This window comes from Schistocerca piceifrons, chromosome 4, assembly GCF_021461385.2.
Source record: "Schistocerca piceifrons isolate TAMUIC-IGC-003096 chromosome 4, iqSchPice1.1, whole genome shotgun sequence".
Taxonomy (NCBI): Eukaryota; Metazoa; Arthropoda; class Insecta; order Orthoptera; family Acrididae; genus Schistocerca; species Schistocerca piceifrons.
In genome coordinates, this window is record NC_060141.1 from 584,219,568 (window position 1) to 584,236,005 (window position 16,438).

General features: G+C 44.4%; 1 protein-coding gene across 1 annotated transcript in view; it reads right to left on the bottom strand.

Moving 5' to 3' along the window:
- Positions 1 to 3,158: 3,158 nt before the first annotated feature.
- The window catches only part of LOC124796239 (venom serine carboxypeptidase), a 132,249-nt gene continuing 118,969 nt past the window's right edge, over positions 3,159 to 16,438 (bottom strand). The window contains exons 6-7 of the mRNA XM_047260329.1: positions 15,094 to 15,339; positions 3,159 to 3,660 (exon numbers count right to left, since the gene is read on the bottom strand). Of these exons, the coding sequence (XP_047116285.1) occupies positions 3,358 to 3,660; positions 15,094 to 15,339 (549 nt within the window). The 3' untranslated portion in view covers positions 3,159 to 3,357. The remainder of the gene's footprint in view (positions 3,661 to 15,093; positions 15,340 to 16,438) is intronic.

The window sequence follows — 16,438 nt, forward strand, 5'->3', positions numbered from 1 at the left end:
AGGGTCATATTATATATGTCGATAACTGGTACTCCAGCCAGGACCAGTTCCTCTGGCTTTAGAACCATGGAACAGCTGCTTGTAGCACTGTTCCTAACAACAGGCGCAACATACCAAAACTACAGAAGAAATTAAAATGAGGAGAAACTCAGTTTAGGTCCACTGACAAGGTCCTTGCTATCAAGTGGTGTGATAAGAGAGAGGTGTAAATGTTGACCACAAGTCACACAACACAAATGGTTGAAACAGAGAAGACTGACAGAAATACTGGCGAAAAAAATAAAGAAACCGCAATGTATTGTATATAACCATTTGAGTATGGGTGCAGTTGACTGTTATGACGTTTTACTGAGCTCAGTGGGATCAGTGCGTAAGACTGAATTGGTATAAGAAATATTTTTTCACATTCTGGATTTGTGCATTCTAAACGCTCATGCTCTCTACCGGTCGGTAACGGGGCGAAAAATGGCACTCACAGAGATTCACCTTTCTCTCATAAGGGAGTTTGTAGAAATATATGCTACAGAACAGAGTAGAAAAATATGCTACAGAACGGAGAAAAGCTGGTAGGGGAAGGCACTATGATGACAAGAATCCTCTGCGATTCACAGGGAGACATTTTCCGACTGTTATTGTGAGTGAACATTCGCAGATGTATGGTTTGCACAAAACAGAAAGTGCGCTGGGAAACTAGATACCAATGCATAACTTGCAACGTTCCATTATGTTTTGCACCCTGCTTTGAGACTTATCATACAAAGCAGCATTACTAATCATTGGAAACTAAATCTGAAAAAATTTATTGACACTTCTGAATGAATTACTAAAAAAAGTTAAAAATATAAAAAAATATCTGTCTCTCTCTCTGTGTGTGTGTGTGTGTGTGTGTGTGTGTGTGTGTGAGAGAGAGTGTATACCTGTCCTTTTTTCCCCCCAAGGTAAGTCTTTCCGCTCCCGGGATTGGAATGACTCCTTACCCTCTCCCTTAAAACCCACATCCTTTCGTCTTTCCCTCTCCTTCCCTCTTTCCTGACGAAGCAACCGTTTGTTGCGAAAGCTTGAATTTTGTGTGTATGTTTGTGTTTGTTTGTGTGTCTATCGACCTGCCAGCGCTTTTGTTTGGTAAGTCTCATCATCTTTCTTTTTAGATATATTTTTCCCACGTGAAATGTTTCCCTCTATTATATTCAAAATATATATGAATTTATTTTTAACTTCGCCAGTGCCGGTCCAAATCCCGGGTCGTAAAGAAGGATGGGAAATAGATGCAACAGGGGTAAAATTATTCAAACTAAGCCTGACTTCTTCATATGTAGCAGGTTACTGGCAAATGAACAGACTTGGTGATTGAGATAGCACAATATCTGTACTGTGGCAAATGTAATTACACCAAGTACATTGCGCCAATATAACAAAACCCATACATTAATCTGCGTACGATACATTTCAATTATTAAGACGTTAACATGGAGATTTATATTCTTTTATCCTTGGTAGTACAAATGTAGATCACACTCTGTCTACTTGTACAAAACATGTTTTCCATAACTGATTTATTAAATGCCTTTGATCAACGAGAAACAACATGCCAAAGTTAAAACTCTTTTCTCAGTGCGATTTTTCTTGCTACTTTGCCTCTGTTGTTAGCCGATAGTGAAAATTAAACTCATTGTTCTGTGGAGAGTGCAGGGCTTAAAAATTTTTTGTTCAAATGAGACTGGCTTTGGAGTATTAATAGAAAATGGTATTAGAAAAAGAAGTATCGAATACAACCTGCTTTCACCTTTTCATAAAAATCAACATCTTTTTGACAAATTTGTAGATTATTGGAAAATAGTAGGGGAATAAAAATTTTTATTCCTTATCATTGTGCAGTCAATCTATTGCACACTAAATTTCATTTATCATCATGCGTTCACACTACTAGACATGCTAACCCAACATTTACATTGTTTTTGGGCCTGATTTTTGCACTCTACTTTTATTCCAGTTGTACAGCTTGGTATGTTTTATGGAGCATAGTTCTTTTTAGCAAAATCTGAACGAAAATACCGCATTTTTGACGTTTTTACAAAATCTTCATTTTTGTTCTTAATTCACTCAGTACTGAAGAGTGCTATGGAAATGAAACTTTATATTTAAGAACCTTGTGTTGTTAGGTTACTACATGCCACATTCGTGATAGCATTAGTTCGGGAGACGCAAGAAGCCAAACTTCGAAATTTTTTCGGATGCCTATTTTTTTGGCCGATTTACCTACAATTTTCTGGCTCAATATGGCTTGTAAAATTCTTTTCATTATTATTCTTAAGAGAATGCAAAAAGTTGTACAAGATGGCCAAATTTGATTTCTTTACAAAAACTATCGTCTGAGATATTACAGCTCAAATTCACCAAAAATTCACGCAGGCTCAGCGTGAGTCGTATTCAGCCGAGAAATATTCAGCACAGGGCAGGTTGAGCAGCGCGGGCCAATTAGGTCCCGGCGGTGGCTCCAACAGACAGGCACGCAGTGCAGGTAGACTGATTACGCCACAGGCCGCGGCGCCTCAGCGCGCCAAGCAGGTGGCGCATCTTCAGCAGTCAAAGGATTAAGCAGACGCCTTTCATATCACCTCAAGGCAGTAATGGTAAAATTGTTTAGTGTGAATCAGATGTGTAATCTCATATAGCATGTATCTCTGGGTTTCATGGCGACAATTCCTTTTTATTACACATCTGTTTACCTTTTTTTGTAATCCAATATATTACATGTATGAATATGCAATTATTTATTAATTTGTATACAAGTGTGTCTATACTGTTGGTTGAATGAGACCTAGCGTTGAGCCAAAAGCTTCACATTGTGCAGCTACATCTGAACACCAGAAAATAATAAAGTAAAACCTCCCTTACTTATCAGCAGTTTATCTTCTCTTTGAACACACTGTAGCTGAATGCATGTAATTCTGTTGTGTTTTGTGTCATATGTGTACTGACATCTGCAGTGTTGTACTGTAACTTATGGAATATTTTTATATTTAAAATGAGTAATCTGTTAATGAAAGTTTAAAGCTTTGCTTTTGTCAAATGTTACATTACTGCTTTATAAATTATGTATATACAGGCACAACTTTTGTCAAAACAATACCAAACTGCGTGTATCTAAATAAAGAAACTTTTATAATCAGAGTGAAATTTAATTAAATTCCAGCTCTATGTACAATGATTACAGTATATCTGTTATTATGGTAGCATAACTGATATTAATGTTCTCTGATGACATATGACATAGAAACTGCCTTTAGCTATAATGAAAATATATTTTTAAATTTGGTTTTCATGAAAATTTTCGCTCTTCATGAATGTTATTGCCACTTATTCGTGGAAAGGTTTTCCAGAAGTGAATCGATTGATAAGGTCCATTGCCCATTTAGGCTGATCTGTAGGAACCATATGACCTGCGTTTCTCACTAGCACTTCAGTCAGATTTCCTGCTGCCTTGGAATATCCAGCAATTTCACCATCTACAAGCCACTTCTGACGTGTAGCATTTCTGTATTCTTCTGCACCTCCCCACTTCAAAACCTGCAGGTAGCTTTCCGTAAGTGGATAGGCCACAATAATATCTAGCTGACCATTATATATCAACACACGATAGTGTCCAAGAAGTTGTTCCACCTAGAACAGGAATAGAAACATTGTAAATTAACAGTAAATTCAGAAACAAGTGAACTTCATGGAGCAATTTTGAACATAGGACTTGTACCTCATAAAGAACAAAATTAATGGAACCCATAAAACAAAACATTTTTTGTTAACCTAAATACAGTGCACTCCCAATTATTCATGTACGGAATATCTGCTTTGCAGATTGTTCATGCATCTAAAACAAAAAGTGCAACATTTTTCTCTAGCAAACAGCAATAAACAACCTACTAAATGACAATAAGTGCCTTTTTCATTGTTTAAATAACCGCATCAAAGCAATGGAGTAGTATTCTCATTGTCATCGGCCACCCCGTTCCGTTTAAATAAAGACCAAACTCAGTTTTCTGATATTAATCAGCATGTAAGTGTTCACAAAGCATGTCCCAGCACGACTTGACAAATTCTTGGACAATCTAAGCTCAAGACAGCCTGACAAAGTTCACCATGAAACTAGATCAAGATTGTCAGCTTCCGTTCCTGAACGTCCTGGTGAAGAGGAATGCAGATGGCACCTTCAGGCACAGTGTGTCTCAAAAGCCAATACACACTGACTTATCTACTGGCTGACAGCTGCCCTCACCCAGAACAGAAGACCAGGGTACTTAGAACACTGGTGCACTAAGCCAAGACACTTTCCAACTCTGACAGCTTGACAACATAATTATAAAATCTTCAGTGGGCACTCAACGACAACAGATATTTGTTCAGGGATATCTGCAAAGCAATACATTCACCAGGGGGCCTGAGGAACAAGAAGAGGAGACCAGGAGGGTAGCTTTTGTATGGTATGCAGGGACCATCTCTGCTAAGATCAGCAGAATCCTGAAGAAACATGAAATCCAAAGTGTGTTCTACTGGCCGACAAAATCAGGGCTCTTCTTGGAAGAGTCAAGGACGATCTGCGATTAAGAAAACCTGGTATTTATTTACCACACACCTTGTGAATGCAGTATGTCATATCAGTCAAACCACCAGAACAGTGGACATAAGATGCAAGAAACATCAAATATGCACTAGGCTAAGGCAGGCCACAAGATGAACAATGGCAGAACACTGCCTGGAGCATGAACACACATGGATTGTGATAAAACCAGGATCCAGCCCAAACCCCCAGATTCTGGGATAGTGTCATCAATGAATCTATTGAAATCACAATGGCAGAAAATCTAATCAATCAGGAAGCAGAATCCCAACTCAGCACTGCTTGGAATCCACTTTTGAAGTGCTATGGAAACACTGGAAAAAATGTTCCCAGGACAACTGAAAGGCATAAATGACAGGCTCAGACCACATACGGACCATGAGGTGGTGGCCCATGCTGCAGGAGATTGCCACAGAGGGAGCGGATGAAACAGTGATCATCATCAACGTGAAACTCAGGACTGATCCTCACAGGAGCAGACATAATACAGAACAGCACGAGGCTGACACTACTGTGTGAGATGGCTGTAGTGGGTGCAGATGGTATAGTGAACATCTACAGCAATGTGAGATTACATGGAATGCGCTTTATGGGTATGGACCAAACACTGAACACCAGGAGGCAGCCACCACCTTGGAGACACCCGCAGTGGGCGAAGACTGAATAGTGAACACCTAGAACAGTGTGCAAGCGTGCCTTGTTGCCATGGACCAAACAAAGAAGGGTCACAATCCAGAAAGGATGACAGACAGAACTCCAGGCACCAACCAGACATAAATATAGGACCTGGTCAGCCAGGCAGCCAGTATCAGCGAACACCTGCTGAAGATGTCAAGTTGTTGTTGTTGTTGTTGTTGTTGTCTCCAGTCCAAAGACTGGTTTGATGCATCTCCTCACGCTACTCTATCCTGTGCAAGCCTCTTCATATCTGAGTAACTACTGCAACCTGCATCCCTCTGAGTATTTATCTCTGTTTCCCTCTTTCCCTCTATGATTTCGCACCATCCCCCCCCCCCCCCCCCCATGCGGAGCTGACAAAGGACGACTGAGTCCCTGCGGTTGGCTCGCATGGATGACCGCCACACAGTCGTCGTCTCCTTAATGGCACGGGCTTTATTGGGTGTGATCCAATCGCGCCATTCAGCGTCCCAAAGCGCAAAAACTTTTCGGCGGAGGACTGCCCGCAAATCAGTCTCTGGGAGGCTAACATCCAGAGATGGTTTACACGTGGCCTCTTTCGCCAGGCGGTCAACATGTTCATTGCCCGGGATACCGACATGACCGGGGGTCCACACAAAGACCACAGAGCGGCCGCAACGCGCAAGAGTATGCAGGGACTCATGAATAGCCATCACCAGACGAGAACGAGGAAAGCACTGGTCGAGAGCTCGTAAACCGCTCAGGGAATCGCTACAGATCACGAAGGACTCACCTGAGCAGGAGCGGATATACGCTAGGGCTCGAAAGATGGCGACTAGCTCAGCAGTGTAAACGCTGCAGCCAGCTGCCAAGGACCGTTGTTCGGAATGGTCCCCTAGAGTTAGCGCATACCCGACACGACCAGCAACCATCGAACCGTCGGTGTAAACAATTCCAGAGCCCTGATACGTGGCAAGGATGGAATAAAAGCGGCGGCGGAAGGCCTCTGGAGGGACCGAGTCCTTCGAGCCCTGTGCCAAGTCGAGCCGAAGGCAAGGGCGAGGAACACACCACGGGGGTGTACACAGAGGTGCCTGGAAAGGAGGTGGAACAGGGAAAAACCCAAGCCCGCAGAGAAGCTCCTTGACGCATACGGCGATCGGACAACCCGACCGGGGCCGACGATCCAGCAGATGGACGACCGACTGCGGGAACAGGACATGGTTATTTGGATGCCCGGGCAAGCTAAAAACATGGGCAGCATAAGCAGCCAGTAATTGTTGGCGTCGTACCCACAGTGGAGGGACACCTGCCTCAACAAGGATGCTGTCCACAGGGCTGGTGCGGAAGGCACCAGTGGCAAGTCGGATCCCGCTGTGTAGTATTGGGTCCAGCACCCGCAACGCAGAGGGGGATGCTGAGCCATAAGCCAGGCTCCCATAATCCAGACGGGATTGGATTAACGCCTGGTAGAGCCGCAACAGGGTAAATCGGTCGGCACCCCAGCGGGTGTGGCTCAAGCATCTCAGAGCGTTTAGATGCCGCCAACATGCCTGTTTAAGCTGCCGGATATGAGGCAGCCAAGTCAACCAGGCATCGAAAACCACCCCCAAAAACCTGTGTGATTCCACCACTGAAAGAAGTTCGCCGGCAAGATAAAGCTGCGGCTCCGGGTGGACAGTGCGTCGCCGGCAGAAATGTATTACGCAGGTCTTGGCTGCCGAAAACTGGAACCCATGAGCTACAGCCCAAGACTGCGCCTTGCGGATAGCACCCTGTAGCTGACATTCAACAGCTGCAATGCCAGTAGAGCTGTAATAAAGGCAGAAGTCGTCAGCATACAGGGAAGCAGAGACAGAATTTCCTACGGCCGCAGCGAGCCCGTTAATGGCTATTAAAAACAGGCAGACACTTAAAACAGAACCCTGTGGCACACCGGTCTCCTGGACGTGGGTGGAACTATATGAGGCTGCGACTTGCACGCGGAAGGTACGATACGACAGAAAATTGCTGATAAAGATCGGCAGAGGGCCCCGAAGACCCCATCCATGAAGCGTAGAAAGGATGTGATCACGCCATGTCGTATCGTACGCCTTCCGCATGTCGAAAAAGACAGCGACCAGGTGCTGACAGCGGGCAAAGGCAGTACGGATGGCAGACTCCAGGCTCACCAGATTGTCGGCGGCGGAGCGGCCTTTACGGAACCCACCCTGAGATGGAGCCAGAAGGCCCCGAGACTCCAGTACCCAAGTCAAGCGCCGGCTCACCATCCGTTCGAGAAGCTTGCAAAGAACGTTGGTGAGGCTAATGGGGCGGTAGCTGTCCACCGCCAAAGGGTTCTTGCCTGGTTTCAGAATGGGGATAATGATACTTGCCCGCCACTGCGACGGAAACTCACCCTCGACCCAAATACGGTTGTAAAAGTCGAGGAGCCGCCGCTGGCAGTCCACTGAGAGGTGTTTCAGCATCTGGCAGTGGATGCTATCTGGTCCAGTAGCGGTATCAGGACAAGCGGCAAGGGCACTGCGGAATTCCCACTCACTGAATGGAACATTGTACGATTCTGGTTGGTTGGTGCGAAACTAAAGGCTCCGACGTTCCATCCGCTCTTTAATGGAGCGGAAGGCCTTAGGGTAATTCGCAGAAGCGGAACTCATAGCAAAATGCTCTGCTAAGTGGTTTGCAATGACGTCGGAGTCAGTACAAACTGCTCCATTCAGTGAGAGCGCAGGGACGCTGACAGGTGGCCGATAGCCGTAGACGCGTCGAATCTAGGCCCAGACCTGCTTGCTTTGGCGGATAAGGCGGCAGGCCCGCGCACGCAGCCGTTTGAAGGTGATCAGGTGTTCAATGCAGGGATGTCGCTTGTGACGCTGTAGCGCCCGCCGGCGATCTGTAATCGCTGCAGCGATCTCAGGCGACCACCAAGGCACAGTTCGCCACCGAGGGGACCCAGAGGAGCGGGGAATGGCAGATTCGGCGGCAGTAACGATGCCGGTGGTGACCGATTGAACCACCGCATCAATGTCGTCATCAGAGAGAGGCTCAAGAGCGGCAGTGGAGGAGAACAAGTCCCAGTCAGCCTTATTCATAGCCCATCTGCTAGGGCGTCCAGAAGAGTGACGCTGTGGTAGTGACAGAAAGATCGGAAAGTAGTCACTACCACACAGATCGTCATGCACACTCCATTGGACAGACGGTAAGAGGCTAGGGCTACAGACTGAAAGGTCAATGGCGGAGTATGTGCCATGCGCCACACTGAAGTGTGTGAAGGCACCATCATTTAAAATCGAGAGATCGAGCTGCGACAATAAATGTTCAACGATGGCGCCTCGACCTGTTGCCACTGACCCACCCCACAGAGGGTTATGGGCGTTGAAGTCGCCCAATAGCAAGAAAGGTGGCGGCAATTGGGCTATCAGCGCAGCCAGGACATGCTGCGAGACATCACCATCCGGCGGAAGGTAAAGACTGCAGATGGTAACAGCCTGTGGCGTCCACACCCGAACAGCGACAGCCTCTAAAGGTGTTTGGAGAGGGACAGACTCGCTGTGCAGAGTGTGAAGGACATAGAGGCAGACACCACACCGACACCCTTTCATATGCTGCCCGGTTCTTATAATAACCGCGATAGCCACGGAGGGCGGGGGTTCGCATTGCTGGAAACCAAGTTTCCTGAAGAGCAATGCAGAAGAAAGGGCGAAGGCTGATAAGTTGTTGGAGCTCAGCTAGATGGTGGAAAAAACCGCCGCAGTTCCACTGGAGGATGATATTGTCCATGGCTGAGAAAGGCGTGAAAGGACTGGGAAGGCAATTTACGCCGCTTGTTCACCCACTGCCACCGATTCAGTACCCGTACGAGAGGCATCCATGGCGTCTGAGGGACCAGCGAGATCAAGGTCCTCAGCGGACGTCAGAATCTCGACTTCATCCGCAGACACAGAGCGCGAAAGGTGCGGTGGGGTTGGTGCCACCGCAAGTTCTTTGGCCTTAGAGGTCTTTCTCTTGGACTTCTCTCACTGAACCTCGGGTTTCACCGGCTGGGAAGGCTTCACCGATTCAGTCTCCGGGACAGAGGAGGATCGTGAAGCCCTACGCCCGGCCGCTGGTAAGGACTTATGCCACTGGCGGCCGTCATCCTTCCCGCTGGTGGAACCATGGGAAGGGAGGGTCCCAAGGGAACTCTTACGGGCGAGAGTAGCCGAAGAAGTTAGACGCTTCTCCGGCTGAGAAGCGGGGACGGACGTCCCCAACGGGTGGGAGGAGGTTGCTCCTGAGGTATGTGGTGCAGGAGCAACCGGTTGGGTAGAGCCCCCCACGGGCAAGGGGGCGGGAGGAGTCTTACTGCTGATCGAGCTGGCTGGAAGTCGCGAAACTGATGGGGCTAGCACAGTTGTTGTAGCAGCTGCATAAGAAGATGTCATTCTCACGGGATGGAGTCTGTCATATTTCCTTTTGGCCTCAGTATAGGTCAGCCTGTCCAGGGTCTTATATTCCATGATTTTGCGCTCTTTCTGGAACACTCTGCAGTCTGGCGAGCAAGGTGAATGGTCCTCCCCGCAGTTGACGCAGATGGGAGGCGGGGCACATGGAGTATCGGGATGAGATGGGCGTCCGCAATCTCGACATGTGAGGCTGGAAGTGCAGCGGGAAGACATATGGCCGAACTTCCAGCACTTGAAGCACCGCATCGGGGGAGGGATATAGGGCTTGACGTCATATCGGTAGACCATCACCTTGACCTTTTCCGGTAACGTATCACCCTCGAAGGCCAAGATGAAGGCACCGGTAGCAACCTGATTGTCCCTTGGACCCCGATGGACGAGCCGGACGAAATGAACACCTCTACGTTCTAAGTTAGCGCGCAGCTCGTCATCAGACTGCAAAAGGAGGTCCCTATGGAAAATAACACCCTGGACCATATTTAAACTCTTATGTGGTGTAATAGTAACGTTAACATCCCCCAACTTGTCACAAGCAAGTAACCTGCGTGACTGGGCGGAGGATGCCGTTTGTATCAGTACTGACCCAGAGCGCATTTTAGACAAGCCCTCCACCTCCCCAAACTTGTCCTCTAAATGCTCGACGAAGAACTGAGGCTTTGTGGAGAGAAAAGACTCCCCATCAGCTCTCGTGCAAACTAAGAATCGGGGCGAATAACTGTTACCTCCATCCTGAGACTTACGCTCTTCCCACGGCGCGGCCAGGGAGGGGAACGTTTTCGGATCGTACTTCTGAGCATTAAATTGAGCCCGAGAACGCTTAGAGACTGCTGGCGGCTGGCCACCAGCGAGAGATGATGTACCACGTTTCATTGCGGGTCATCCGCCCTGATGCCACCTACTCCGACCAAGGGCCCTCCCCACGGGTGCCACCCAGCCACAGCAAAGGCCACCTGGCAGGATGGCCGTTGCCGGGAGTCCCGATACCCCAGTAGGATAGGCATCTACTCCTTGGCATACGTGGGGAGTTAACGGCGCAGGCATCAGTAGAGCGATCCCTGTGTTGTCAGGGGGCTACAACCAAGAGGGTACATGGCGGCCCCACCACAACGGACTGGCCACCGTGCTGGATCTTAGGTGCAAAAATGTCCAAGGTCGTCGTCGCAGTTAAAAGAAACACTGCAGAGTGCAGTGTGGTAATCGCACCCAGGGACGTATCCTCGCCCAAGAGATCGAAAACGAGCGGGACGCCATTGTAACGATGAGAAAGCCGGCTAAAGGTCTAATCGCACGATGGATACAGTGCACCATGTAAGGCGCCCTTCCCCAATTGGCTCGCTCTTCGGAATGATTTAGAAAGATGGAGGTCAAACCCGAGAGGGGACCATCACAGAAGGCTGAAACATTTGAGACTCCTTTTAGTCGCCTCTTACGACAGGCAGGAATACCGCGGGCCTATTCTGATCCCCGAACCCGCAGGGGGGGGGGGGGGGGGGGGGGGGGGCGGTGTTGGTGGTGGAGGAGGAGGAGGGGGAGGGGGATGATCCAAGGTTATCACAGCAGCTTAGCTCCCTGTCCATTATTACAACCTAAACAGAGCATTGATGGATAGTGAAATTTTCAAAAACTGGTTCAAAACACATTTTGTACCATAAGTTCGGCAATTTCTAGAAGAGAAAGAATTGGCACAGAAGGCTGTTCTATTGCTTTACAATGCCCCTTCAAATCCTGATGAGATGATTCTCGTATCTGATGATCTGATGGTTAACTAAGTTTTTACCTCCTAATATGACAGCCATTATACATCCGATGCACCAAGGCACAACAGCATCGATAAATGGCACTACTGGATTAGTCTACTGAGAATGCTAGTTGATGATGATGATTTGGTGGCATTCTGGAAGAATACCAGATTTCTGATGCCTGGCAGGAAATCAAGCCACATATGCTAGTTCGATCATTGAGGAAAATTCTCCCACATATAGAAGAAAATGATTTTCATAGTTTCAGGGATGAAGTAAAGATGACAGCACAAATAATGAATATGGCAATGGATTTAAGTGGTTTTGAAGATGTCGATAAAGAAAATTTGAATGAGTGACTGAAGATCTAAGCATATGAACTGGCTTCCCACACACTGAGATTGCTGCTTCACAACAAAAAGAAGAGAACACAATGACCTTGTCCGTCATTGTACCACATTGCAATGTGTTTATACTCTTATAAATTAAGTGCGCCAGGGGGGTTTCAGTACAATGACATTATTGCTGCAAGAAATTCAAAATGCCATGCAAAAAAATGTCAACTCCTCTCAGAAGCAGACTGAAATCACAGACAGGCCTACAGTATCTATGCACGGAACTGTGATAAACTTTCAAACAAAGAATATATGTTTAACACTTTGGCAACCAACCCCGAGCATAGGTAGGGCTACGGAACTGCTTCGAAACTACCGCACCCGAGTATATGTTGGGCAGCTGTTGCACGCTGCTCACAGCCTATTAGCCATTTGGAAGCAGACTGGCTACTGTGTTAGTGCTGTGTGGAACACCTGCCTGTATGTACCATGACTGCTACTCCCCTCTGTTTTCTAGTTTTAACACTATGTTAAAAGAAACAGCTAGACATGCATAGCAGTTTCTATGACACTCTGCAGAATTGTGCATTGGTGTAGCCGTGAGTTTCAAACATTCTCATTACTGTTTGCCATTTATTGTTAATTTTTCTCTCAAATATCTGAGTGAGAAAGAAATTTTAGAAGCCTTAGAAGAAGAAGTGGAAGATTCTGAGTCTTAGTGAGAAATGTCTGAATGTGAAGAGAATGAAGAGGATTCAGATACAGGTAAGGAGCTGTCTAGTGCAGTTTTTCTTCAGTATTATTATTACGACTTATATTGCTCGAGTTGCTTCAGTTAGCAGAAAATTTATTTCTGTTCATCTCGTCTATCTTGCAGAGGAATCTGATGAGCCTGCATCTGTGCAGCCAGTGTTTACTGATCAAAGTACATCCTCTGCAACACAACCATTGGCTGCAGCACAGCTGTCTGCATCTCCAACAAAGAGGCAACAAATTTCATGGAAAAAACCCACTGATGCCGAATTAGGTTGGAAATTTGCTGACGATCAGGCTACTGTGCCACAATTTGTAGAGAAAAGTGGAGTAATGGCCGCTGTTCATGAGAATTTTACTTCTCTCAATGTGTTTTTCATCTTTTTCACCGATTCCATAATGAAACACACAAAATCCACAACAAACAGATATGCAAAGTCTGTTTATGACAAACTCAAAGCAGCTTCCAGGGTAAAGCCTCACAGTTTTTGTAATTCGTGGGTGGGAGTAAAACTGCACAAAATTTGTTTTTGTGTGTCTTGTGAAAAAAAGAAAACAAAAACTAACAGATCACTGGTCTACCAACAATTTTATTTCAACCCCTTTTCTTGGTTCTATTATGGCCAGAAACAGATTCAAGATAATATTACCAAACCTGAATTTGAATGACAATGCAACTTACATTCCGAAAAGTCAATCTCAGCATGAACCCCTGCATAAAATCAGGCCTATCCTGGATCATTTTTTATTAGAATCACAAAAATCATTTTACCCATCTGGAAACCTTACTATTGATGAAGGCATGTGTGGTTTTTTCGGGTTTACATAAAAAATTAACCTGGCAAGTATGGAATCAAGATGTTTATTGTGTGCAATTCCAAAACTGGTTATGTTCTTAGATTGGAGGTATATGCTAGGAAAGGAACACAAGACAACTCCATAATACTATTACTTGAGAGGTTTCTAGCAGATTACCTGGGAAAAGGCCACACTGTTTATATGGACAGATTTTATAGTTCACCAGCAGTATTCAATTTTCTGTGGCAACATAAAACGAAAGCACTTGGTACATGCATGACTAACCGGAAAGAACTACCAAATGAAATTGTTTCCAAAAAACTGAAAAGGTATGTGTGTGTCAATGAGGTGAAATCATCTGCTTTGTTTGAAGTGGAAAAACACAAGAGATGTACTATGCCTGTCCACTGTGCACAAAATGACCAGCTCTGACACATATGTTCATACAAAGTAAAATCAAAATCAGATGCCATTCTTGACTATAATATTAAGAAAATGGGGGTTGACAGGAGTGATCACATGATTTCTTACTATGTATTTAGGAGGAAACAGATGAAGTGGTGGAAGAAATTGTTCTTCCTTATGCTTATAAAGGGTGCAACAAATGCATTTGTCTTATACCAGGACTCCTGCTCAAAGAAAGAGCTGCCATTTTTCCACTTTTATATGACAAATTGGTGAAGGACTGATTCACAAAGGTACAAATTTGGCACTAGACAATGTTCCTAGTGAAACTCACAGCAACATATTCTAGGACGACACTTTGCAGAAAAAATTCCAGCCACTGAGAAGGAGTGTCCAACTTGAGTGTGTAAATTTTGCTTTGTGAAAACAAAAAAATCTAGTGGTAAAGCACCTAGAAAGGAAACCAGCTGGTGGTGTCCAGACTGCAATGTACCACTCTGCATGCCAGAATGCTTCGAAATCTTTCACACTGAAGCTAATTAACTGTGAATTTACACAAAACTAAAAAACATTTTTTTGTGAAATCAAGATCATACATTTTATGTTTGTTATTAATTTTGTCATCAACCAAAGTAATTAAAATAAATGTTTAAAATAAACCTTAAAGACTTCTTTCATAATATGTTTTCTGTTTCAAGATATCTTAAACAGAAATGTGCCAGTGACATTTCAAAAAACGATAAAAATGGCCGGTCCATTGGACCAAGAGTGTGTCTATGCTGCCAGTCCTCAAAGTGTTGAATATGTATCTTTTATTCATGTATCTTCTCCCCATTACTCTGAATAATTGGGAGTATACTGTATATGCTTTAATAGTAACATGAATAAGTACATCTGTTGCTTCAGATGTTCGAGTTGTGGTAAACTTTAGATTTTAAACTATAGTTGACATGCAGATGGATGCACATCATATGCAATTAAAACATTAATTAGCAGGAAATATACAAGCTATATAAGGGATAAGGCCCAGAAATAAAACCTTGGCAGGTGTACAAGCCATAAGGTGCAACCCAACTAGGACACTCTGGAGAAACAGATATATGTAATAACAAAATTATGTTTCAGAACCAGAGGTTCCTGGGTATATTCCATAACAAAAATTCTGATATGGTCTTCCAACCATTTCAGTTGTGCTACTGTCAGTTACCAGCTCATATTGTGTAATGTTAAATGGACGATAAAAATTGATTTGTATAGTAAAAAGGCCACAACACAGAAAAGTTATTTCGTAACAGACCTATCGTTTTTATGGACACAGGCTTTCACCAACCAATTATAATGCGCCAAATCAAAAAAAGATTACTAACCCACGGTCTAACAGACTGCATGATATCTTCCTTAAGAAACACTTCAACCTTTGTGCCATCATTGTATGTCCGATTTCCAACATGGATAGCACGTCTTACTTTAGTTAGTTGCACGAATTCACCTATATCACCTCCATATTTTAGTGGTTTGTCACTAAGATAATTGAAGTAGTTTAAGAATCCAGTCAAGTTGTAAAATAAAGTTCCCGTTGACAGCAAATCACCATTCAGCAGTGCATCAAATACCTGTCAACAAATTTTAAAAACATATTACAGCCAAGCCACATGCAAATTACGAAACACTGCAAATGGTTAGCTCTAATCCTTAGTTATAAAACATGATTTTCTCCAGTTAAATGAAGAGATAACGTTCCTGTTACTGAGCAGCAGCAGCAACAGCAGGTACACATGCAAACAAAACACTTGTTTTACAAGATTCAAGTTTCTTCATCTTGTGAAAAAAGAGTATGAAAAGAACTGGAGTACTCAGGCATTATGTCGAAACATTCACACATGAAGGTAGATTAAGAGCAACGCAAGAAGATGAGGGGAAAAAACAACAGTAACATACAAAAATCCAATAACTTTTGTTGCAAGGAATGTTTACAGAATGTACTGTTTTCATTTCCGTATCTCTCCAATTAAACTTTAACTGGACTATCATTTGAACAAAAATTTCATGAAGCCATGGACTTTTGATAGAAAAACCATTAAATAGAACTACCTGCTTTTTCAATCTTGAAGTGTTTCAGTTCTTCCTTAGAGACTTCTTGTTACATCGTTGCATGTTTCACTCACTGTAGATCTACAGAACATGATTAATGAATTAAAAACTGACTGCAGAGCTGAGTAAGTCTGATGTGCAAAACCAAGTGCATAATGGGAGGAAAGCTTGCTGTGTTATTCATTAAATCAGCAATGCAATAAATGCTCAATCACAATGTTGTGATAATACACAAGTTGTAATTGTATTGTGGAATATGTTACTGTAAATGATGTATGTACATATCACATTTTGCAGGGGTAACATCACGTGGCTTGGTGGTTCAATTGTCAAGTGCAGGACTATGGATCCAGATTTCTAGAGTCTCATCCCGAATTAGTTCTAGAGTTTTTATTTGTCACTCATTACTTCTTTCACCTCTGTTAATGCTTGATAATATGAAAAATTGCTGAGATGCACTGTGGTTTGGAATCCATGTTAAACCTTAGGACCCTCCTTTACCTTGCCTGGTAAATCAGTAATGGTCTGAGTAAGGCAATGGTATTCCTTTGGTAGGATAGTAATGTGCTTAGTAAAGTGCTGTGCTTTAGCAGCAGGCTGAGTTAATAATAGCCAGCAACT